This window comes from Ornithorhynchus anatinus, chromosome 11 (genome assembly GCF_004115215.2).
Source record: "Ornithorhynchus anatinus isolate Pmale09 chromosome 11, mOrnAna1.pri.v4, whole genome shotgun sequence".
Classification (NCBI taxonomy): domain Eukaryota; kingdom Metazoa; phylum Chordata; class Mammalia; order Monotremata; family Ornithorhynchidae; genus Ornithorhynchus; species Ornithorhynchus anatinus.
In genome coordinates, this window is record NC_041738.1 from 61738782 (window position 1) to 61764838 (window position 26057).

Genomic DNA, 26057 nt, shown 5'->3' on the forward strand with positions numbered 1-26057 from the left:
TGATCTCTCTCTTGCCAAATCCCTCGGCTTCTACTTCATCCTAATCCTCCTCCACCTCTCAGCTGCCTTTGACCCTATGGACCACCTCCTCCCCCTGGAAATATTAACCAACCCCGACTTCCCCGACACTGTTCTGTCCTACTTCTCCTCCTATCCCTCTGACTGCTCCTTCTCAGTTTTCTTTGCCAGCTTCTCCTCTGCCTTCCATCCCCTAACAGTGGGAGTCCCTTAAGGCTCAGTGCCGAGTCCCCTTCTATTCTCCATCCACACCCTCTCCCTTGGAGAACTCATTCACTCCCGTAGCTTCAACTACTAACGCTGTGCAGATGATTTCCAAATTCATTCATTCAATCACATTTATTGAGCACTTACTGGATGCAGAACACTGTACTAAGCACTTGGGAGAATACAATACAACGTTAAACAGACACATTCTCTGCCCACAATGAACTTACAGTCTAGAGGGGGAGACAGACATTAATATAAATAAATAAATTACAGATATGTATATAAGCGCTGTGGGGGTGGGACAGGGGATGAATAAAGGGAGCAAGTCAGGGTGACACAGAAGGGAGTGGGAGAAGAGGAAAGTGGGGCTTAGTCGGGGAAGGCCTCTTGGAGGAGACGTGCTCTCGAAAGGGCTTTGAAGGAGGGGGAAGTAATTGTCAGATTTGAGGAGGGAGGGCGTCCCAGGCCAGAGGCAAGATGCGGACAAGAGATTGGTGGTGAGCTAGAGACTGAGGCACAGTGAGAAGGTTAGCAGCAGTGGAACGAAGTTTGTGGGCTGGGTTGTAATAGGAGGGTGGCGAGGTGAGGTAGGAGCGGGGCAGGGCGATTGAATGCTTTAAAGCCAACGGTGAGGAGTTTTTGTTTGATGCGGAGGTGGATGGGAAACCACTGGAGTTCTTGAGGAAATTTAACTGACCTCTTTCCTCTGCAATCTCTCACTTCCTCCTGCCTCCAGGACATCTCTACGTGGCTGTCCCACTGTCAGCTCAAGTTAAACGTGTCTAACACTGACCTCATCTGCCCATCCATACCCTGTCCTCCCCCATCTTCCCCATCACTGTAGTCAGCACCACTACCCTCCCTCTCACCATACCCCATAACCTTGGCATTACCCTCAACTCATCTCTCTTACTCAATCTACACCTCCAATCTGTCACCAGTTCCTGTCAGTTTTACCTTCACGACATCACTAAAATCTGCCCTTTCTTCTCCATCTAAATTTTTACTACGTTGAGCCAAGCACTTATCCTATGCATTCAATCGTATTTATTGAGCGCTTACTGTACGCAGAGCACTGTATTAACCGCTTGAGAGAGTTCAGTACAACAACAAACAGACACACTCTCCCCCTCCTCGATTACTTGCTGACTCCTTGCTGACCTCCTGGCCCACCTGTCTCTTCCCACTCCAGTCCATACTTCACTCAGGTGCCCAGGTCCTCTTTCTAGGAAAATCGTTTAGTCCACATCTCTCCTCCCATCAAGATACTCAAGTGGTTGCTCATCCACCTCCGCACTGAATAGAAACTCTTTCCCGTTGGATTTAAAGCACTCAATCTGCCTCCCCCCTCCTATTTTTTCTCACTGATTTCCCACTACACACCAGTCTACCTGTTTTGCTCCTCTAATACCAACTTATTCTATCTCACTGGTGACCCCTCACCCACATCCTCCTTCTGGCCTGCGACTCCCTCCCCCTTCATATACGACAGACCACTAAACTCCCCACCTTCAAAGCCTTATTAAAAGCACATCTCCAAGAGGCTTTCCCTAATTAAGCCCTCTTTTCCTCTACTTCCTCTTCTGGATTGCCTTAGGCACTTGATTTGTATCCTTTAAGCACTTGATATTCACTCCACCCTCAGCCCCACAGCACTTACGTACATGGCCATAATTTATTTTCATATCTGTCTCCCACTCTAGGTTAGAAACTCCTTTTGGGCAGGAAATGTGTCTACCCACTCTGTTGTACTTTCCCAAGTGCTTAGTATTGTGCTCTGAACACATTAAACGCTCAATGGCTATCACTGATTGATCGATTGATTGATGGATGGATGAATGAACAATTCTCTGAATCAATACCGGACCAACTGACTGAATGAATGGGCGGATGACTGGATGAGTGAGTGAATGACTGAATGACTGAATGAATGGATGAATGGATGGATAGATGAATGCCCAGATGAATGGATGAATGGCTGGATGATCAATAGATCAATCAATCGATCACATTTATTGAGTGCTTAATGTGTGCTGGGCACTGTACTAAGTGCTTGGGACAGTACAATATAATAGAGTCATTAGGTGCATCCCCCCCCACAATGAGCTTACAGTTTAGATGAAGAGATCAACATTAATATAAATAAATAAATTACAGCTGTGTATATTTGGGCTGTGGGGTGAATAAAGGGCTCAAATCCAAGTACAAGAGTGATGCAGAAGGAAGTGGGAGAAGAGGCAATGAGTGCTTAGTCAGGGAAGGCCTCTTGGAAGAGTTTTGTTTTTAATAAGATTTTGTAGTTGGGTCGAGTGATTATCGGATATGAAGAGGGAGGGCATTCCAGGGCAAAGGCAGGATGTGGGCAAGAGGCCAGTGGTGAGTTGGACGAGATTGAAATACAGCGAGTAGGTTGTCATTAGAGGAGCGAAGTGTGCGGGCTGGGTTGTAGCAGGAGAGTAGCAAGGAGAGGTAGGAGGGGGTAAGGGGCTTGACTGCTTTTAAACCGATTGAAAGGAGTTTTTGTTTGATGTGGCGGTGGATGGACAATCATTCACCCCTGAATAAATGATTGAATGAATGGATTTTCTAGATGGACGGATGGATGGATGACTGGGTGACAATAATTGACTGACTGAATGAATGAATAGTGTCGCGGATGAACGAATGTCTCACACTGGCCATCACTATTCCCGGAAACTGTGCTCCTGGAACCTGACCTCGGCAGCTTGCCCCCCAAAATGCGTCCAGACTGCCGATTGAGGTGACCCAGCCCTGAGGTTGGCCAGACGATGGGGTTGCCACTTTGGCTCACTGGTCCGGGCATCAGCCGGGAGGGGAGCTGAGCTGGTCATTAGGGGGATAACGGGGCATCAGGCCCCAAGGCTGCGCATGGCTTCAGCGGATCAGGACTTAATCTGTGCGTTAGTGGCTGCTGTAATTAAGGCAGAGCAGATGGGCATCAGACGGAGAAAGGTGGGATTTACAATCCCAGTGGAGCTACTGACTGCGTCCCCCACTTGGGTCCCGTCTTCCCTCCCCACCCTCCCCACTGAACCCGCTCCTCCAGGGACCCTCCGCAGTGGAGGGCTGGCTAGTGACCCGATCTGGCGGGAAGCAACCTCCCGCTTGGCCTGTTCTATTCCCAGATGCTCCAGCATGTTCTAGTCAGTCAGTCAATCGTATTTATTGAGCGCTTACTGTGTGCAGAGCACTGTACTAAGTGCTTGGGAGAGTACAAAACAATAATAACCAGAATCAATCCCTGCCCATAACGAGCTTACAATCTAGAGGGCTGGGCTACGAGGCAGGGTGGAGGGCTGGCGATGCCCAGGAAGGCTAGTTTTCATGCCAGCTCCCGGGAGCGCCCTAGAGCACAGGCCTGGGAGTCAGAAGGACCTGTGTTCTAATCCCAGCTCCTCCACTTGTTGGCTGTGTAACCTTGGGTAAGTCGCTTCACTTTGGCCCTCAGTTACCTCATCTGGGAAACGAGGATTAATGCCTTGTGGGACATGGTCTGTGTCCAACCCGATTATCTTGTACCTACCCCAGCACTTAGAACAGTGCCTGGTGCGTAGTAAGAGCTTAACAAATCATCATCACCCTCTCTGCCCTTCTGGCTCTGGGGGCAGTGGTGACCAGGCATTCCTGTGTCCCAGTAGGGAGGAGACATTGCTCTGCCACTCTGAGCCCTTAGAGACTTCCCCTCCGGGGTCAACTTGGGGCAAACAGGAAGAGGTGGGAAGGGGTGCGTGTGTCACAGAGCAGCCTGAGGTGGGGAACTTGGGGAGTGGGCTCACTGTATCTGCCCAGTCCTCATTTCCCATGTGTTTGTGTGTGTGTGAGAGAGAGAGAGAATCCCGCTCATTTCCCTGGGGTCAGAGAATGTGGAGAGAGAAAGGGGTTGGGGAGGTGGGTCAGGGCTTTTTTCAAAATGGTATTTGTTAAGGGCTTACTGTGTACCATAGTACACAGTGGAAAGCAGCGTGGCCTAGTGGAAAGAGCGTGGGCCTAGAAGCCAGAGATCCTGGGTTCTAATTCTGGCTCCATCATGTACCTGTTGTGTGACCTTGGGCAAGACGCTTAACTTCTCAGTGCTTCAGTTACTCATCTGTAAAATGGGGATTAAATCCTAATCTTTCCTACATAAACTATGAGCTCCATGTGAGGCATGGACGGTGACCAATCTGTTTAACTTGTATTTATTCATTCATTCAATCATGTTTATTGAGCGCTTACTGTGTTCTGAGTACTGTACTAAGTGCTTGGGAGAGTGCAGTATAACAATAAACTGACGTATTCCCTGCCCACAATGAATTTACAGTCTAGAGGGGGAGACGGACATTAATGTAAATAAATAAATGAGAGATATGGACATAAGTGTTGTGGGGCTGGGAGGAAGGATGAACAAAGGAAGCAAGTGAGGGCGTTGCAGAGGGAGTAAGAACAGTGCTTGGCACACAGTAAGTGCTTAACAAGTACTATTTGTTATTATTATTATTATTATCAGGCCTGTACTAAGTGCTCAGGGAGATTCAAGCTACTCAGATTGGACACAGTCCCTGCCCCACAAGGGACTCACGCTCTTAATCCTCATTTTACGAGATAACTGAGGCACAGAGAAACGAAGTGACTTATCCAGAGCCACCCAGCAGACAAGTGGTGGAGCTGAGATTAGAACTCAGATCCTCCGACTCCCAGGCCCTCTCTCTAGCCACTAGACTATGCTGCTTCTCTGAAAATTGAGAATGTCAAGGGCAGAGGGACAGGGCTGGGTTACCTGGGGGCGTTTTCTGGAGGAGAGAGCAGGGATCTGGGGACCCTGATGGGGGTGAAGAGCCTCTGGCTGAGCGACAGAGGATGGGACAACTCTGAAGCTGGGGACAGGAGGGCACAGGTAATAGAGCCACTGCATCATTAGGTGGCAAGAGGCCCAGAAAGGAGCAGAGGGGTCAACAGGGAGAACTGGAGCATAAACATAACCACAAGATAGAGGACAATCTGGGGTGGGCACCCAGGGGGTCACCAGGGCTGGATGTCTCAGGGCCCTAGCCGGTCAGGGGAGCCTCTTTTCTCTTATTATGGTAGCATGGGCCTGGGAGTCAGAAGGTCATGGGTTCTGTTCCCTACTCTTCCACTTGCCTGCTGTGTGACCTTGAGCAAACCACCTCACTTCTCTGGGCCTCAGTTACCTCATCTGGAAAATGGAGACGGAGACCGTGAGCCCCACATGGGACAGGGACTACATCTGACCTGATTTGCTTCTATCCACCCCGATGCTTAGGACACTGCCCGGCACATAGTAAACGTTTAACAGATGCCATAATAATAATTATTATTATTGTTAGGCACATACTGTGTTCCAGGCACTCTACTAAGCACCTGGGTGGATTCAGGCAAATCGGGTTGGACATAGTCTCTTCCCACATTGGGCTCACAGCCTCAGTCCCCATTTTACAGATGAGGCAACTGAGGCCCGGAGAAGTGAAGTGAATTGTCCAAGGTCATACGGCAGACAAGTGATGGAGCCAGAATTAGAACCCGCGATCTTCTGACTCCCAGGCCCATGCTTTGTCTATTATGCCGTCCTCCCCTTGTGGTTCTAGTAAAAGAATGTGCTGAGCCCCCACTATGCTATATGTACTAGGTGCTTGGGAAGTACAGAATTCCCTGACCACAACGAGTCTATAAATACCCTCTGTGGCCCATTGTTTTGCCTAGGGCACCAAATGCTCAACCTGATCCTGGTCTCATATTGGCCTTCTCAGCCTTGCCATTTCCACAGATAGGAGGAGGAGAAGGAGGAGGAGGAGGAGGAGGAATAGTTGTAATAATGATAATGGTATTTGTTAAGTGCTCACTATGTGCCAAGCACTGTTCTAAGCACTGGGGTAGATACAAGTTAATCAGGTTGGATACAGTCCCTGTCTCACATGGGGCTCGCAGTCTAAATTCCCATTTTCCAGATGAGATAGCTGAGGTACAGAGAAGTTAAGCGGCTTGCCCAAGGTCACCCAGCAGTGACCTTCTCTGGGCCTCAGTTACCTCATCTGGAAAATGGGGATTGAGACTCTGAGCCCCTCATGGGACGGGGACTGCGTCCAACCCGATCTGCTTGTATCCACCCCAGTGCTTAGTACAGTGCCTGGCACATAGTAAACACTTAAGAAATACCACAATTATTTTTATTACTATTATGGGCTCCCACCCTGGGGGGCTGGGAGTGAGTGACCAGTAGGGTAGCTGGAACTGCCCTGGGTCTCGGTTCCCAGGCCCGCCCCTCTGCTCATCCAGCAGCCCCAGAGGGAGCTCCTAATCAATAGCAGATGAACGAGTGCCCGGTAGCCATGGCAACTGGATTTATCACTTTCCGGCCTTCAGTGAGTGGCTCCCGTTGCTAATTACCAGTTGTTAATTGATGAAGTCCTGGGCCAGGGTCATCGGGCAGAAGTGGCCCAGCGGAAAGTGGGCAATCAGAGGGGGAGGAAGACCAGGCCAAGAGCCTCCTTAGCATAAGTAAATCAGCCGGGGGCCTGTGGTGTTCCAGAGGACAGAGGAGGACCCGCAGGGCACGCAGTCAGAGGGTTGTGAGGGGGCTCAGAGAGACCCCAGGCAATCTGAGGCGGAGGAGAAGGTTGAACTAGGGCTTCGCTCACTTCCAAGTCTCTCGAACCTCAACTCCGACCCCAGACTGGCATCCCCTTGCATCCTCAGCTTCTTCTTACCTTATGCCCCAAAGTGATCTCAGAAGCCAGGTCCCCTGGCCAGAGATGACTTTAGGGTGCAGCTGAGCTCAACCCCCAGCTGGGGAAAGGATCCTCCAGGGTCAGTTTGGGACCCTCGGTGAATGACGAGCCTCTACAGCTCAAAATAACCCGCCCCAGGGGAAAAGTCCAGCAGGGCCTGTCACCCTGATGGTGGGTGGAAGGTCGTGGTGATGGCGGTGGGGGCTGGACTGGGGCCCGCTTTTCCTTGCTAAGCCATGTAGGCTGGATGGGACTGCGGGGAGGGAAAAGGAGGCCAGATGCTTAGGCAGCTACATGGTCACCAGACTCTGAGAACGCTCTCCTCAGGGGAGTTTGGCCCTAAGAAGGTCCAGCAGTGGTCAGTAAACCATGAATCATTCTGCCTGCCCTGTGTCTACCCTGAGCTCAGGTCACCTGAGCCCAACCAAGGGCCAGGCCAAGACTCTCCTCCATCAGCTGAGTGACCCCTCCACACCCCGGAACTTAGAGGCGAGGCACGGCCTAGTGGAAAGTCAGTCAGTCATATTTATTGAGTGCTTCTGTGTGCAGACCACTGTACTAAACACTTGGGAGGGTACAATATAACCATAAACAGATGCATTCCCTGGCCACAGTGAGCTTACAATCTAGAGGGAATGAGCACAGGCTGGGGAGTCAGAGCATCTGGGTTCTAATCCCGGTTCCTCCACGTTTCTGTTGTGTGACCTTGGGCAAATCACTTCACTTCTCTGGACCTCAGTTCCCTCATCTGTAAAATGGAGATTCAAGACTCGTTCTCCTTCATTCTTAGATTGTGAGCCCTGGGTGGGTCAGGGACTGTGTCTGACCTGATTATCTTATATCTTCCCCAGCGCTTAGTACAGTACTCGACACATAGTAAGTCCTTAACGAATATCGCAGTTATTATTATGGCTAAGATCATCTCAGAGCCCAAGCACATCTGGCCCTCAAACCCAGCCTCTCCCCAGCTCCAGCCTGGCTTTCCCGGCTCACCCTCAGATTTGGGAATTATCCCTAAACACCAAACCGGAGAAATCCGCCCATCTATCACGATTTCAGTGCCCATCTCCCACTCTAAATGGGAAGCTCCTCCAGGGCGGGGACTGTGTTTACTGACTCTACTGTGCCCTCCGAGGAGCTTAGTACAGTGTCTGTTCCGCCATAGGGGTTCAGTAAATACTGTTGATTGGTTGATTGGTCTCTTGGCAAAGAATCCTCACCGCAACCAAAAAGAGTGGTAGCTTCCTGGTTAGTAGCCCTACTAGCCAGCTCCTGATCCTCCTCATCCACCGCACCTTCTCCATGCCCAGGAGGGCCTTGCTGGGCTTTCTCCCTGCCTGTGTGGAGCTGGGCTCACAAGAAGTATAGAAGTCTTCTCTGGCCGGTCATTCTCGGTCTCCTTCGCCGGAGCCTCCTCCCCCTCCCATCCTTTAACTGTTGGAGTTCCTCAAGGGTCAGTTCTTGGCCCTCTTCTGTTCTCCATTTACACTCACTCCCTCGGTGAACTCATTCGCTCTCACGGCTTTGACTACCATCTCTACGCAGATGACACGCAGATCTACATCTCCGCCCCTGTCCTCTCCCCCTCCCTTCAGGCTCGCGTCTCCTCCCGCCTCCGGGATGTCTCCGCCTGGATGTCGGCCCGCCACCTAAAACTCAACATGAGCAACACTGAGCTCCTCATCTTCCCTCCCAAACCCGGTCCTCTCCCAGACTTCTCTATCGCTGTGGATGGCACGACCATCCTTCCCGTCTCTCGGGCCCGCAATCTCGGTGTCATCCTTGACTCGTCCCTCTCGTTCACCCCACGCATCCTATCCGTTACCGAGACCTGCCGGTTTCACCTCTACGATATCGCCAAGATCCGCCCTTTCCTCTCCACCCAGACGGCTACCTTACTGTTACGGGCTCTCGTTATATCCCGGCTAGACTACCGTGTCGGCCTTCTCTCTGACCTCCCTTCCTCCTCTCTCGCCCCGCTCCGGTCTATTCTTCACTCCGCTGCCCGGCTCATCTTCCCGCAGAAACGATCTGGGCCTGTCACTCCCCTTCTTAAACAACTCCAGTGGTTGCCTATCGACCTCCGCTCCAAACAAAAACTCCTCACTCTAGGCTTCGAGGCTCTCCGTCACCTTGCCCCTTCCTACCTCTCCTCCCTTCTCTCTTTCTACCGCCCACCCCGCACGCTCCGCTCCTCTGCCGCCCGCCTCCTCGCCGTCCCTCGGTCTCGCCCATCCCGCCGTCGACCCCCGGGTCACGTCCTCCCGCGGTCCCGGAACGCCCTCCCTCCTCACCTCCGCCAAACTGATTCTCTTTCCCTCTTCAAAACCCTACTTAAAAATCACCTCCTCCAAGAGGCGTTCCCAGACTGAGCTCCTCTTCCCCCTCTACTCCCTCTGCCATCCCCCCTTTACCTCTCCGCAGCTAAAGTCCCCTTTTCCCTCTGCTCCTCCACCTCTCCCTTCCCATCCCCACAGCACCGTACTCGTCCGCTCAACTGTATATATTTTCGTTACCCTATTTATTTTGTTAATGAATTGTACATCGCCTCGATTCTATTTAGTTGCCATCATTTTTACGAGATGTTCTTCCCCTTGACGCTGTTTATTCCCATTGTTCTCGTCTGTCCGTCTCCCCCGATTAGACCGTAAGCCCGTCAGACGGCAGGGACCGTCTCTATCTGTTGCCGACTTGTTCATCCCAAGCGCTTAGTACAGTGCTCTGCACATAGTAAGCGCTCAATAAATACTATTGAATGAATGAATGAAAAGTCAGCCTGTGGGAAGCGGAAGGGGAGGGGATGGTCAGCCCTTGGGGGGTCCAAGCCACTAGCCGTGCCTGGCTCCCTGGCTTTCTTGGTCTCTGAGTCATGCCCGGCCCCCGGTTCTCTGCCCCTTCCAACCAGCCGATGGACACTACCGGGCTTTTCTCCGGAGGCGGCCTCCCGGAGGGCTTGGCGTTTCCTAATCAGGAGCAGATGGCACTGCAGCTGAACTCAGGGTGTGTGCTAAACCCAGAGTGATGTCCGGCACATACACACACACACAACCGCACAAACATTCACAGAGAACCACTCACAATCAAAAAAACCAGCAATGACCTCATTACCTCCCTTGCCATCACAGACACACACTCAGAGCTACATGACCCACAGTCATATACATCACTCGCCCCAACACAGTCACACAGCCACACAAACACACAGTCACACACTCACAGAGAGCCATACAGCCCCCCGCAAAGAGTCATACAATCACGCAAACACACAGTCCCTCATCCACAGAGTTACACAACCTACCCCCGCATCCTACAGAGCCAACAGTCACACACTCAGAGAGAGACACCGGCCATCCAAACACACAGTCCTGCACTCACAGAGATCCACATGGTCTTACACACACAGAGCCACACAATCACACAAAACAGTCTCTCATTCTCAGAGAGCCACACGGTCACACTGTACACAGCCCCACAAACCCATAGTCTCACAGTCACCGAACCTACAAGCACACACATAACACACCGGGTGACCCAACACCCAGTCATAAACCCATAGTCACACCTCCCACACCCAGAATAACTAACCCACAACCACACGCCACCTCAAATATATTGTCACATGGAGAGAATACAGCCCTAGAATCACATGTACAGTAGAAGGGACTGTAAGCACCTCTAGGGCAGGGACTAGAACTTTCTTGCTTTTATGTATCCCCCAAGTAACGGGCACAGTGCTCTACACAGAGTGGACACTCAATTCTGATGAGAATGATCTTGATACTGAAACACAATCACTCATACACTTGCCCAAAAGAGCAGTCACGCAGAACTAGCTACACCGGAGACACACACACACATATAGGGTTAACAAGACCATTGAATACACACTTTCAGAATCACGATCAAGCTCTCAGAATTCCACACAACCGTCACACGGGGAACCATACACGTTCACACAACCATCAGCCAGTCACATAATCTCCCGGCCGTCGCACAGAATCGCACCATCACACAACTATCACACAGGGCATTACACGATCACAATACAGAAGCATCGTTGCCCTGTGGATAAACCATGAGGACCTGGAAGTCAGAAGGACTTGGGTTCTAATCCTAACTCTGCCCCTTGTCTGCTATAAATAAATAGTGGTATTTGTTAAGCACTTACTGTGTGCAAAGCACTGTTCTAAGTGTCGGGGGGGAGGGCGTACAAGGTGATCAAGTTGTCCCACGTAGGGTTCACAGTTTTAATCCCCATTTTACAGATGAGGTAACTGAGGCAAAGAGAAGTTAAGTGGCTTACCCAAAATCACACAGCTGGCAAGTGGCGGAGTCGGGATTAGAACCCACGACCTCTGACTCCCAAGCCCGGGCTCTTTCCACTGAGCCACCCACGTGATCTCGGGTAAATCACTTAAATTTTCTGTGCCTCAGTCAGCTCATCCATAAAATGGGGATTAAGACTGTGAGCCTTATGTGGGACAGGGACTGTACCTGACCTGATTAGCTTCTATCTTAGTACAGTGCCTGGCACAGAGAAAGCACTTAAAATATACTACGCAAAAAATCACACGACCATCACAGTCAGAGAATCACACAAACACCCTGACCCAGATTCTCACGCACGGTTACACAGAAAAATAGGCACATGCTCACACACGTAGACACAAATACACACACCTGCACATGCACTAAGCTGGGCCCAAGGGGAAAACAGACATGTACAAAGCCCCTGGCAGGTCTGGGCTCAGAGGGAAGAAACTAAAAAGACTCTTCTGGGGGTCAGTGAGGACTTAGAGTTCAGCAGACGGGAGTCTCGACCTGTCACTGACCACTATGATGGTTCCACCACCCTACCCCTGCGCCTTCCTCGCTCCTTTCTCCATGACTGACTTCGCTGCCCACCAACCCCCTCTCCCACCCCTGCCCAGGCCCCTCTGGATCTGCTAGGAAGAGTCTTCCTCTTCCCCTCTTGCTTACCTTCTGGGTGCTCCAACTCTCAATCTCTCTCATCTCTCTCTGTCTCTTTCTCTGTCCCGCCTGATTCCATCTCTCAGTCTCTGTCTCTCTGTCCATCTCTCTCTCTCTCTCTTTGTCTCTCTCCCTCTGTCTCTCCCCCTCTCTCCCTCTGGGGAGTTTGGGTGGAAATTGCTTCTGGCAAGCCCAGAGTCCCAAGCCCAGGAGATGGGTGGTGGGGGGCTAAAGCTGGGGCCGGGGGTGAGGGGTGGGGCTGGGCGTCGTCGGCTGGAGTAAGAAGCCATCGGGGAGGAAGGGGAGTCCTTCCTCGCTCCCTATCCCGGCAGTGGCTATTATTTCTGGAAGTTATGCCCGCCCTTCAGCATTCATTCATCAATTCAGTCGCATTTATTGAGTGCTTACTTGGCAGATCAGTGCACTAAGCACTTGGGAGAGTACAATACAACAATAAACAGACACATTCCCTGCCCACAGAAAGCTCACAGTCTAGTGGGGGAGACAGACGTAAATATAAATAAACAGATTATGGGTATATACGGAAGTGCTGTGGGGCTGGGAGTGGTGGATGAATGAAGGGAACAAGTCAGGGTGACACAGAAGGGAGAGGGAGTAAAGGAAAGGAGGACTTAGGGAAGGCCTCTTGGAGGAGACGTGCCTTCATTAAGGCTTTGAAGGGGGAGAGAGTCACTGTCTGTCGGATTTGAGGAGGGAGGGCGTTCCAGGCCGGAGGTAAGACGTGGGCCAGAGGGTGACCGTGAGATAGACGAGATGGAGGTACAGTGAGAAGGTCGGCATTAGAGGAGCGAATTGTGTGGGATGGGTTGTAATAAGAGAGTAGAGAAGTGAGGTAGGAGGAGACGAGGTGATTGAGTGCCTTAAAGCCAACGGTGAGGCGTTCAGCCCAGCGTCTCAGTCAGTCCTCCGTGGCCCCTTCCCCTGCAGTGGCTATTAATCCGGGCTGCCGTTCAGCCTGGGGCCACAGTCAGCCTAGGTCCTCCTGTCCCCAATCAGGAGGCCACGGGGATTAATGCACCCAGCAGCTAAATCTCCGGAGTTTGCGTCAGTGGGAGGGGGACAGAGGGCAGAGCAAGGGTACGGCCACAGCGTCCTTGTTAGACCGTCCAGCACCAACGTCTCCTCCAAGAGACCTTCCCCGCTAAGTCCTCATTTCCCCTACTCCCTCTCCCTTCTGTGTTGTATATTCATCTGTACCTGTATATTCACCCCATCCTCAACCCAATTGCACTTATGTATATATCCTTATAGTCTGTCATTTCCCTATCCGTAATTTATTTTCACGTGTCTCCTCCTCTAGACTATAAGCTCCTTGTGGGCAGGAATTGTGTCTACCGACTCTGATGCATTGTAATAATAATAACATTTCTAACAATAATAATATTTGTTAAGTGCTTACTATGTGCCAGGCACTGTACTAAGTGCTGGGGTGGATACAGGCCAATCGGGTTGCACACAGTCCCTGTCCCACATGGGGCTCACAGTCTCAATCCCCATTTTACAGATGAGCTCACTGAGACACAGAGAAGTGAAGTGACTTGCCCAAGGTCACACAGCAGACGAGTGGCGGAGCCTGAATTAGAACCCGTGACCTTCTGACTCCCAGGCTTGTGCTCTATCCACTATGCCATGTTCTCCCAAACGTTTAATACTTTGTTTTGCACCCGATAAGTGCTCAATAAACACCATTAATTGATTGAGAGGTTCCCCGGTCATCCCAATCCTCTCTCCTTGGGGTTTCTCTCTCTCCAAGACCTTCACCTTCTTTCCCTTCCTGGCCTCTTCCCAAAAGGTGTCACTTCTGCCTAGCGCCTGAGCAACTTTCTTCCCAGCAAGGGGGACATTAGCCTGGAGGCTGGAAGGGGAAGGAGGAGGATGAGAGGCTGAAACCTGAAATCTCTCCTCCTCCAGGAGGGGTCTCCTGCTAGCATGTTTATACAGTCACTCACCCTTTCCCTCCTGGACTAGTGTAATAATAATAATAGTGTTGGTATTTGTTAAGCACTTACTATGTGCTGAGCACTGTTCTAAGCACCGGGGTAGATACAGGGTCATCAGGTTGTCCCACGTGAGGCCCACAGTCTTCATCCCCATTTTACAAATGAGGTAACTGAGGCACCGAGAAGTGAAGCGACTTGCCCAAAGTCACCCAGCTGACAGGTGGCGGATCTGGGATTAGAACCCATGACCTCTGACTCCCAAGCCCGGGCTCTTTCCACTGAGCCACGCCGCTTCTCAAGTGTACCAGTGCTTCTCTAGTGTACCAGCCTCCTTGCTGACCTTCCAGCTTCTTATCTCTCCCCACTCCAGCCCCTACTTCACTCTGCTGCCCGCATCACTTTTCTACAAAAACGTTCAGGGAATGTTTCCTCACTCTTTGAGAAACTCCAGGGGTTGCCCATCTGTATTCTCAACAAATAAAAACTCCTCACCATTGGCTTCTAAGCACTCAATCACCTTGCCCCCTCCTACCTCATCTCACGACTCTCCTACTACAACCCAGCCCGCGCACTTCGCTTCTCAAATGTTAACCTTCTCACTGTGCCTCCATCTCGCTGTCGAACCCTGGCCCAAGTCCTGCCTCTGGCCTGGACCCCCCTCCCTCCTCAAATCCCACAGACGATTACTCTTCCCCACTTCACATTACTCTTCACCATCTCCTCCAGGAGGCCTTCCCTGACTAACCCCCCCTTTCCTCTTCTCCCACTCCCTTCTGCGTCACCCTGCCTTGCTCCTTTTCTTCATCCCCTCTCCTCTCATCCCTTCATCCCTTCTTATGTCCATATCTGTCATTTATTTCTTTATATTAATGCCTGTCTTCCACCCTCTAGATTGCAAGCTTGTTGTGGGCTGGGAATGTGTTTATTGCTGTACTGCACTCTCCCAAGTGCTTAGTACAGTGCTTTGCACACAGTAAGCACTCAATAAATATGAATGAATAAATGAATGAATTTCTCACCCTCCCTATCATCTCAGCCCTTTTTCACGCTCAACCCCTCCTCTTGCCCTTCTGTATAGGTCATTTTACCCAATCTCCTCTTGGAACACTTAATAATTGTGGTATTTGTTAAACACTTAATATATGACAAGCACTGTTCTAAGCACTGGGGTAGGTATAGGATAATCAGGTCCCACACGGGACTCACATTTCTTTCTGCTTTTTAGTAAATGATTTTACTAAGTGATTTGTAAACTATCTGTAAATGATTTTACTATTTTACTAAATGATCCCTATAGTCAGGGATCAGGTCTTCTATGTGCACCTTCCCAAGTGCTTAGTACAGAGTATTCTCAGTGAATGCTATTTTTTGATGACATTTTTTAAACACCTACTATTTTTCAAACACTGCTCTAAGCACTGGGGTAGATATAAAAGAATCAAATTAGACACAGTCCCTGTCCTACATGGGGCTTACAGTCTAAGTAGGTGGGAGAAGTTATGGGTTCTAAGCCCGGCTCTGCCACTTGTCTGCTGTGTTCAATAGTATTTATTGAGCGCTTACTATGTGCAGAGCACTGTACTAAGCGCTTGGAATGAACAAGTCAGCAACAGATAGAGACGGTCCCTGCCCTTTGACGGGCTTACGGGCCGATCGGGGGAGACGGACGGACAAGAACGATGGCGATAAATAGAGTCGAGGGGAAGAACGTCTCACAAAAACAATGGCGACTAAAAAGAATCGAGGCGATGTGCAGTTCATTAACAAAATAAATAGGGTAATGTAAATATAGACAGTCGAGCAGACGAGTACGGCGCCGAGGGGATGGGAAGGGAGAGGGGGAGGAGCGGAGGGAGATGGGGGGAAAAGAGGGTTAAGATGCGGAGAGGTGAAGGGGGGAGGTGGAGGGAGTAGGGGGAGAAGGGGAGCTCGGTCTGGGAAGGCCTCTCGGAGGAGGTGAGTTTTAAGTAGGGTTTCGAAGAGGGGAAGAGGATCGGTCCGGCGGAGGCGAGGAGGGAGGGCGTCCCGGGACCGCGGGAGGACGCGGCCCGGGGGTCGACGGCGGGACGGGCGAGACCGGGGGACGGCGAGGGGGCGGGCGGCGGAGGAGCGGAGCGTGCGGGGTGGGCGGTGGAAAGAGAGAAGGGAGGAGAGGTAGGAAGGGGCGAGGCGACGGAGAGCCTCGAAGCCTAGAGTGAGGAGTTTTCGTTTGGAGCGGAGGTCGATAGGTGACCACCGGAGGTGTCGAAGAAGGGGAGTGACGGGCCCAGAGCGTTTCTGCGGGAAGATGAGCCGGGAGGCGGAGTGAAGAATAGACCGGAGCGGGGCGAGAGAGGAGGAAGGGAGATCGGAGAGAAGGCCGACACGGTAGTCTAGCCGGGATATAACGACAGCCTGTAGCAGTAAAGTAGCTGTGTGAACTTGGGCGAGTTGACTTCACTTCTCTGAGCCTCAGTTCCCTCATCTGGACACTGGGGAATGAGACTGGGAGCCCCAGGTGGAACAGGGATCGTGTCCATCACGATTTGCTTGTATTCACTCCAGCGCTTAGTTCAGTGCCTGGCACAGAGTAAGTGCTTAACAAATACTACAGTTATTATTATTATTGTATCTGTAATTTCCTTATAGTGATCTCTGTCTCTCCCTCTAGACTGTGGGCTTGTTGTGGGCAGGGAATGTGACTGTTTGTTGTTATACCGTACTCTCCCTCTCCCAACCGCTTAGTACAATGGTCTGCACACAGTAAATGCTCAATAAATACGAATGAATGAATGAATGAGGGATTGAGGGAAGGAGAGAGAGAGAGAGGCCAGGGGCAGGATCGAGGGGCTGACCTGAGGTCAGCCCACTGGTTGGGGTCTTCCTGAGCCCCCGAGGGCTCAGGACTCCTACCCCTCTCCGGCCTCGCCCGTGACTCTTCCTGCCAGCCCCTCCACCCCACCCCCTGCCCCCTAAACCCCAGCCCCCGTTTTTTCTGGCCCCCGACTCCCACCTCCTGCACGTCAGCAGCACCACACAGAGGGGAAGAGTTGGCTTCTCGGCTTTTAAAAATAACCTGGCGGTGTTAACCCCTGCCGGGCCCGCCTGTCTCTCCCCCCCCCCCCCGCTAGTCCCTCCCCTCTGCCTGTCCCACAGTCCCAAGCCAGCTGTGATGGGGTCCCTGAGCCAAGCGCTCTGCCCAGCCCAGCCCCGCAGCCCCGCAAAAGCACTTGCTTCCAGCACAGGCCCAGGGTCAACGATGAAGCCAGTCCCTGTCTGGGGCATTTGCGTCCTACACCCCACTCAAGGGCCTGACTCTGGGGTCTCTGACTCGGGGGTGGAGGCAGGAAGCCCCTGGGGAACACACAAATACCCTCTCACACCCGTTTGCACACATACCCTCACACACGTGTGCCCACATGCACGAGCATGCATAAACGCTGGCTCTCCCTCTTTCTCATACACACATTCACACCCTCTCTGGACATGTGGCAGACCCCCGGGATGGGGAGGTGGGGAGGTGGGGAGGTGGGGGTTGGTGGTGTCAGGGGAGGGAGAGAAGGAATTTAGGGGTGTTCATGGAACGGGTGGCTTCCAGAAACCTCTCTGTGTCTATCAGAAGGGCCTCTCTCCCTCTGCCCCTCGTTCCCCCTCCACAGTGTAAGTCCTGGGAGTGCTGGGCAGACGACTCAACCGGCACCCAGATGTATACACCTCCAACTCTCTCACTCCACGTACACACACAACCGGCGACACAACAACGTATAGGACTGCACACACACCATCGCATCCACTCATTACATACCCACCCCTGCACACCAACATTACACACACTTCATCACACACACACCATTGTGCACACCCACAGCGACACTCCCGGTTGCAAAGAACTCCTCGCCCCAATTCCCGTACAGACAAACACAGTCACACATCCAATCCTAAAGTAACACACGCACACCGTTTTGCAATCCCACAGCCCCGGACGCCATCACGCTTCCCACAGGCCGAGCTCCAGGAGATGGGAAGCTTCCCCTCTTCCCCGACCGCAAGAGCAGCGACCCCACCAATCTTCCAGTGCCCCCCCAACCCCAACCCCTGTCCCCAACCCCAGCAGGTGAGGGTCCAGGTCAAGGTCACCTCGAGTCACCCTGACCTCTCCTTTCCTGCTCCCTCCTTGGACAGTCCCCCTGGCTGACCTCACCAGGGTCAGGCCTGAGCCCTGCCTCAGAGTTCTGCCTTAAGGGGACCTGAGGGAATTGGGCCAAGCTGGGCCATCCAGCTCTGTTCCGTCCTCTCCCTCAACCCTTCCGCCCCCATCCCATCCTCTCCTGCCTCCCTTCTCCCCCTTCCCACCGCCAGAGGAGGACTGGGAGGGCAGCAGGTCCGGCTCTGCTAATCCCCTTGGGAGCAGAAGGAGATCAGGGGAAAGTTAATTTCCTCCCACACGACCCGACAGCTGCCACGGGCAAAAGGGACTCTGCAGGGAGGAGGGGACAGAGGTGGCCACCATGGGGGGCGGCCAGGGTGGAGGGAGCTGGTGGGGCCGTGCCCAGGTCCAGAGAGACACCCAAGACCTATCCCCGGACTGGGACATCGGACACAGACTCCCCAGTAGCTAATAATAATAATAATAATGTTGGTATTTGTTAAGCGCTTACTATGTGCCGAGCACCGTTCTAAGCGCTGGGGTAGACACAGGGGAATCAGGTTGTCCCACGTGGGGCTCACAGTCTTAATCCTCATTTTACAGATGAGGTAACTGAGGCACCGAGAAGTTAAGCGACTTGCCCAAAGTCACACAGCTGACAAGTGGCCGAGCCGGGATTCGAACCCATGATCTCTGACTCCAAAGCCCGTGCTCTTTCCACTGAGCCACACTGCTTCTCTTTGTAAAGATTAGACTGTAAGTCCGTCAAACGGCAGGGACTGTCTCTATCTGTTGCCGACTTGTTCATTCCAAGCGCTTAGTACAGTGCTCTGCACATAGTAAGCGCTCAATAAATACTATTGAATGAATGAGTGTGAACTCACACCCAGCTGTAGCACTTGTGTTCTATGGTTATATTGATTCTCTCAAGTGCTTAACATAGTGCTCTGCACACCGTAAGGGCTCAATAAATACGATTGATTGATTGGTTCTGTGCCTACCCATGCATACGCCCTGCCCCTGAAACACTAACTCTTCTACATCTCCACTTGTCTTCTTCTTCCCGTCTGGAAATTATTTCACCATCCATCTCCCCTGTTGAACTGTAAGCTCCTTGAGGGGATCGTGTCTACTGACTATTGAATCAATCAATCGGTCAATCAATCAAGGGTATTTACTGAGTGCTTACTGTGGGCTGAGCACTGTACTGAGCACTTGAGAGAGTAATAATAATAATAATGTTGGTATTTGTTAAGTGCTTACTATGTGCAGAGCACTGTTCTAAGCGCTGGAGTAGGTACAGGGTAATCAGGTTGTCCCACGCGAGGCTCGCAGGCTTCATCTCCATTTTACAGATGAGGGAAGTGAGGCACAGAGAAGTTAAGTGACTTTGCCAGTCACACAGCTGACAAGAGGCAGAACGGGGATTCGAACCCATGACCTCTGACTTCCAAGCCCGTGCTCGTTCCACTGAGCCACGCTGTACAATCCGCAGAGTCGGTAATCAATCAGTTGGCATTTATTGAGAGCTTCCTATGTGCACAGCACTGTTCTAAGCGCTTGGGAGAGTACAATCCACATAGCTGATAATCAATCGGTATTTATTGAGAGCTTTTTATGTGCAGAGCACTGTACTGAGCACTTGGAAGAGTACAATACAACGGATCTAGCAGACACGTTCCCTGCCCATAACGAGCTTGTAGTCTGGGGGGGAACAGGCATTAATATGAACAAGTAAACAATATCATTTAAAGATAGGCACGTGATCGCTGTGGGGGTGGGGGTGGGGCAAATGTCAAATGTCCAAAGGTCACAGATTTAAATGCACAGATGACTCAGAAGGGAGAGCAAGCCGGGGGAAAGAGAGCTCAATCGGGAAAAGGATTCTTGGAGAAGATGTGACCTTAAAAAGGTTTCGAAAGTGGGGAGAGCGGTGGTCCGACGTACGAAGGAGAGGGAGTTCTAGGATAAGTGGAGGATGTGGGAAAGCGGTCAGCGGTGAGAGAGATGAGATTGGGGCACAATCAATAAGCTGAACCTGGAGGAGCGGAGTGTGTGGGCTGGCCTATAGTAGGAGATTTAGGAGTAAAGGGTAAAGATCTAAGTGCTTAGGCAACACAGAAGAGAGAGGGATTCGGGGAAAAGAGGGCTTAAATAGGGAAGACCACTTGGAGATGTAATTTTAATAAGGCTTTGAAGGTAGGCAGAGTGGTGGTCAGTCAGATATGGAAGAGGGAGTTCCAGACCAGAGGCAGGATGTGGTCAAGGGGTCGGCGGTGGGATAGACGAGATGGAGGTACGGTGAGTAAGTTGGTAGGAGCAAAGTGAGCCGACTGGGTTGTAGTAGAAAATCAGCAAGGTGAGGTAGGAGGGTTTTAAAGTGGATGGTAAGGAGTTTTTCTTTGATGTGGAGGGGAATGGGCAAACGAATGGAGGTTTTTGAGGAGTGGGACTGGATTTTTTTTAGGAAACAATGATCCCGACAGCAAAGCACAGACTGGAGTGGGGAGAGACAGGAGGCAGGAAGGTCAGCGAGGAGGCTGATCCAGAAGTCAAGGCAGGATTTGATAAATGAATACATCGGCATGGTAGCAGTTTGGTTGGAAAGGAGAGCGTGGATTTTAGCCATGCTGTGAAGGTAGAACCGACCCTGTTTGGTGACAGGCTGAATATATGGGTTGAATGCAAGAGATGAGTTGAGGATGATGCCAAGGTAACAGGCTTTTGAGTTAGGGAGGAGAGTGGTGTTGCCTACAGTGATAGAAAAGACAGAGGGAGGGTAGAGTACGGGTGGGAATTGATTGATTGATTTTTGCACTTTTCCAAAGGTGGGGGAGGGAGGACAGGGAGCCTCAGTGATACGTGACCTGATCTTAACCCCACCCCCTACGGATGAAAAACAGGATCATCACCCATCCACGAAGCCTCTTTCCCGATAGCTCCGCCCAGCAGGCTGCCAGCGGAGGAACCGGCTCTGCTCTTGGGCAGAAACCCAACCCTCCTTGGCCCCAGCCCAGTGTCTAATGCAGCCCTAAACCAGGCCTGCCCGAATGGCACCGTCCTGCCACTGCCCAGGCACCACTGAGGCACGACCAAGACACTACTAAGGCACCAACATAGGACTCCCATCAAGTCACCACCACGGCACCACCGAAGGAGTACCATCACACTACCGAGGTTCCAGACTGTGACCGTGACTGGGTTTACCCTTGGGAGAGTACAATTCAACAGCGTTGGTCCCCTGCCCACAGTGAGCTTATACAGTGTAGGAGGGGGAAAACAGACATTAATATAGATAAATAATTTATAATATGAAATTTATAGATAATAATAATAATGTTGGTATTTGTTAAGCGCTTACTATGTGCAGAGCACCGTTCTAAGCGCTGAGGTAGACACAGGGGAATCAGGTTGTCCCACGTGGGGCTCACAGTCTTAATCCCCATTTTACAGATGAGGTAACTGAGGCACAGAGAAATTAAGTGACTCGCCCACAGTCACACAGCTGACAAGTGGCAGAACCGGAATTCGAACCAATGACCTCTGACTCCAAAGCCCGTGCTCTTTTCACTGAGCCACGCTGCTTCTCCTATATGTAGATATGTACGTAAGCGGTGTGGAGACGAGGGTGGGGCAAATATCAAATGCCCAAAGGTCACAGATCCAAGCGCCAAGACAAGATAGTACTAAGGCACTTCCACGGCATGACCAAGGCATTACCAAGGTGCTACCAGGGCTCTACCATGGCAATACCAAGGGACTACCATGGAACCACTAAAATGGTACCGTGACACTACTAGGACACTTCCATGGCACTGCCAAGACACTGTCAAGGCACTCCAAGAAACTAGAACTATTCCTGCCGTACCATGGCATTACCAGGACATTTCCATGGCACTACCAAGGCATTACCATGGCACCACCATGGCACTACCAAGGCATTATCAAGTCGCAACCATGGAACTACTAAAGCAGTATCATGGCACAATCAGGAAATTTCCACGGCACCCAGGCACTACCAAGTCACTTCCAAGGGACTACCAAAACATTACCACATGGAGACACAGAGCTTGAGCTGTTCCTGCTGGCTACTGCCCACGCCACAGCCCAGAGATGGTGGGGTAGCGTGGCCTAACGGTTAAAGCGCAGGGTTAGGAGTCAAAAAGACCTGACTTCTATTTCCGGCTCCACCACTTGCCTGTTGTGTGACCTTGGGCAAGTCACTTCTCTGGGCCTCAGCTCCCTCATCTGGAAATGGGGATTAAAAACCGTGAGCCCCATGTGGGACCTCATATGACCTCACATCTACCCCAGCGCTTAGAAGAGTGCCTGGCACGTGGTAAGTGCTGCACAGACGCCATTAAAAAAAGGCATCTCTTCCTGGCCCTCGCGTCCCAAGGCCATCATCCCCCGGCCGGGCCGATCCCCAATCACCAGCCCGTGCCCAGGATCCCAACCCTGTGCCAGTCTTACTGTCCTTGCGGTAGTAAAGGATCTCCAGCTTGCACTCCTCAGCGCCCAGCAGGGCTTGGGCAAGGCGGGAGATGGCACTCTGGGCGGTGTCCGGCCCCGTGAGGAAGTCGCAGGTGCACGGCCTCTGCATCACCTCCACCCGGGAGTAACCGAAGAGCTCGCAGAAGCCGTCGTTGCAGTAGATGATGGCACAGTTCTCCATCTGCGCGTTGGCGATCAGAAACTTGCGACCTGAGATCGGAGCGGGGGGGGGGGGGGCGGGGCGGATGGTCAGCTGGGCAGGGGCAGGACGGGTCAGAGGGGTCAGAGGATGAGGGACTGGGGAGGTGGGGTTGGGGATGAGGTCTGGAGGGGGCGTGGAGCACTTGGGGGGTAGGCCTTATCAATACCTGCCGTGTGACCTTGGGTGAGTCCCTTAACTTCTCTGTGCCTCAGTTTCCTCAACTGCAAAATGAGGATTCAATACCTGTTCTCCCTTCTCTGTAGACTGTGAGTTCCATGTGGGACCTGATTATCTTGTGTCTACTCCAGTGATTAGTACGGTGTTTGGCATACGGTAAGCACTAAACAAATTCCATAATAATAATAATACCAATAATTATTATTACCCTAGTGCTTCGCACAGTACTTGGAACAGAGTGAATTTTTTTTTCTTTTTATTGTATCCGTTAAGCGCTTACTATGTGTCAAGCACCGTCCTGAGCCCTGGGATAGATACAAGATAAACAGGTTGGACATAGTCCAACCTGTCCCACAGAGGGCTCACAGTCTAAATAAGAGGAAGGAGGATTTAATCCCCATTTAAGAGATGAGGTAACCGGGGCACAGAGAAGTTAAGTAACTCGCCCAAGGTCACACAGCAGACAAGCGATAGAGCCGCTCTGAGGAAGGGGCCACGGAGTGGCCAGTTGCCCGCTGGGGCTACAAGTCCCAGCAACCCAGAGGGGCGAATCTGCTTCCCCGCACGATGGGAAAAGGAGGAAGGGAGGATCGAAGAGATCGAAGGTGAGGGGGATGTGTACGTGTGGGGTGTGTGAGCGTACACTCGGGCACTTAGAGAGGGAGCGCAGGCTCGTCGTGGGCATGGACTAGGTCTGTTTGTTGTTCTACTGTATTCCCCTAAGCCCTTGGTATAGCGCTCTGCACACAGTAAGCGCTCGATGAATAAATGAATGGAAGTGTCGGTATATGTGTGTTTGCAAGCATGTGAAGATGAGAGTGTGTGTGTGTTGTGTGTTTGTAGGAAGGGAGTGTGGAAGGGTTTGTGTATGTGAGTGTGCATGGGTGTGAAAGGGTAGGTGTGTGTCTAGGGAGAGAGCGGGGAAATGTTTGCGGGGGTGTGTTGCGTGTGTGAGTGTGCGTGCGAGCACAAGTGTGCGTAGGGCCCGGGGGTGTTTGGAGGCGACTCCGGGCCGGGGGTCGGGGATCCCCGAGTCCGGCTGCAAAAAGTGAGGGGGAAGACCTCCCGGGAATCCGAGAGGGGGGTGGGAGTCGGGGGGCGGGGGGTAAGCAGGGAGGGACGGGCCAGCTCCTCGGTCCCCTCGGAAATGGAGAAAGGGCAGAGGTCTCCGCCCTCCCACCCATTCTTTAGGCCCCTCTCCCCTTCCCCTCTCCTCGCCCAACTCCCCCCTCCTCCCGCTCCTTCTTTTCCCTCGGAATTGGGTGGCCGGATTCTCCTTCCTCCCTCTCCAGCTGGACATCCCCCCCACGCACTCCGGCTGGCCCGCTCTTACCCCCCACCCCCACCCCTCCCGGCGCCTGGAATTTACTCGTTCTCTCTCTTCTCCCCGACTGGACAGTCCTCCCGGTCCGGCTGGACACTCTTCCCTCCCGGCTGGACATCCCCCCTCCGTCCCGGCTGGACGGCTCCCCGCCTCCCCTCCCCACCCCCGGCCTGGAATGGATTTGTGTCCCTTCCCCCTCCCACTTATTCTCTCCCCCCCGACCCTTACCGGACACTGTCCAGGGCCGGACACCCCACCCTGCCAAACACTCACTGCCCGACCCTTCGCTCCTCCGGGCCGGCCGCTGTCCTCCCGGACCGGACACTCTTTCCTAGCGGACACTCACACGCCATCCCCCTCCCCCCGCCGCCCCCTCGTCGGACACTCACTCTGCCCCTCGAATTTCCGGATGATGGTGTCCAGATACGTGTTCTGGGGCGCGACGTGGCCCCTGCGGACCGGCATCCTGCCGCGGCTCCACAGACCCCGGCCCCTTCCCCTCCGACCCCCCGACCGAGTCCGCGGCCCCTTCCCCTCGGACCCCTGTCCCGTCCCCCGGCCCCCTCCCCTCGGACCCCTGAGTCCGCAGCCCCCTCCCCTCGGACCCTCGACCCTTCCCCCGAGTCTGCGGCCCCTTCCCCTCGGACCCCTGTCCCGTCCCCCCGTCCCCTTCCCTCGGACCCCTGAGTCCGCAGCCCCCTCCCCTAGGACCCCTATCCTGTCCCCTGGCCCCCTCCCCTCGGACCCCTGTCCCGTCCCCCGGCTCCCTCCCCTCGGACCCCCGACCCCCCCCAACCGAGTCTGCAGCCCCCTCTCCTAGGACCCCTATCCCGTCCCCCGTCCCCTCCCCTCGAACCCCTGAGTCTACAGCCCCCTCCCCTAGACCCCTGTCCCGTCCCCCGGCCCCCTCCCCTCGGCCCCCCGCAGCCCCCGGGCCCGGGGCTTTCCCCTTCCCCTGCCCCCGGGGCCGAAGTCCCTCCGGGCCGGGAGAGTCGGCCGGCCGGGGGGCTGTGGTCAGCCGAGGGCTGGCGCTCCCGGGGGGTGGTCCGGGCGCAGAGAGGGGGCTGGGGGCGCCGGCCTCCTCCCGCCCCCTCCTCCGGCCGGGGCCCGCGAGCTGTTCCCCAACGCGGTGCTGAAAACTGCCACCCGCCGCCGCCGCCGCCGCCAGCCGGGGCACCCGGGGCGGGGGCGGGGGGCGGGGGGCGGGCCCGGGGCCGGGGCCGGGGCCGGGGGGGCGGGGGCAGGACCAGAGGGGGAGGAGCCGGGGCCATTCACTCACTCATTCGTTCCTTCTAAAGTACTTATTGAGCGCTTACTCTGTGCAGAGCACTGGACTAAGCGCTGGGAATGGACAATTCGGCAACCGAGACCCTCCCTGCCCAGGGGAGGGCGGGGGCGGGACCAGAGGGGGCGGGGGCCCCAGACCCTCCCCCTACCCCCGGGGGCAGGGTTGAGAGGGGGCGGGCCCCGAGCGTTTTCCTTAGCCCCTTTCCCCCTCGGGAAGCAGTCGAATTGACCTTCCTGTGGGCGAAGCACTGTACTAAACGCCGGATAAAAATCCCCGGATACTAATAGTACCAGTAATGATTACTATTCCGGTATTTGTTAATAATGATTATTATCACGACGGTGTTTGTTAAGCGCTTACTATGTGCCGGGCACTGTAATAATAATAATGATGATGTCGGTATTCGTTAAGCGCTGACTGGGTGCAGAGCACCGTTCTAAGCGCTGGGGTAGGTACAGGGTCATCGGGTCGTCCCACGTGAGGCTCACAGTCTTAATCCACAGATTTACCGCACTGAGCGCTGGGGGGGGGGCGGGGGTTACG

The 26057-nt window shown here is 53.2% G+C and overlaps 1 protein-coding gene across 1 annotated transcript in view; it reads right to left on the reverse strand.

Annotated features, from left to right (window-relative positions):
- KCNH6 (potassium voltage-gated channel subfamily H member 6) overlaps positions 1–24717 on the reverse strand; it is a 49013-nt gene extending 24296 nt beyond the window's left edge. Inside the window, exons 1-2 of the mRNA XM_029074565.1 lie at positions 24616–24717; positions 22503–22733 (exon numbers count right to left, since the gene is read on the reverse strand). Of these exons, the coding sequence (XP_028930398.1) occupies positions 22503–22733; positions 24616–24691 (307 nt within the window). The 5' untranslated portion in view covers positions 24692–24717. The remainder of the gene's footprint in view (positions 1–22502; positions 22734–24615) is intronic.
- Between the last annotated feature and the right edge of the window lie 1340 nt (positions 24718–26057).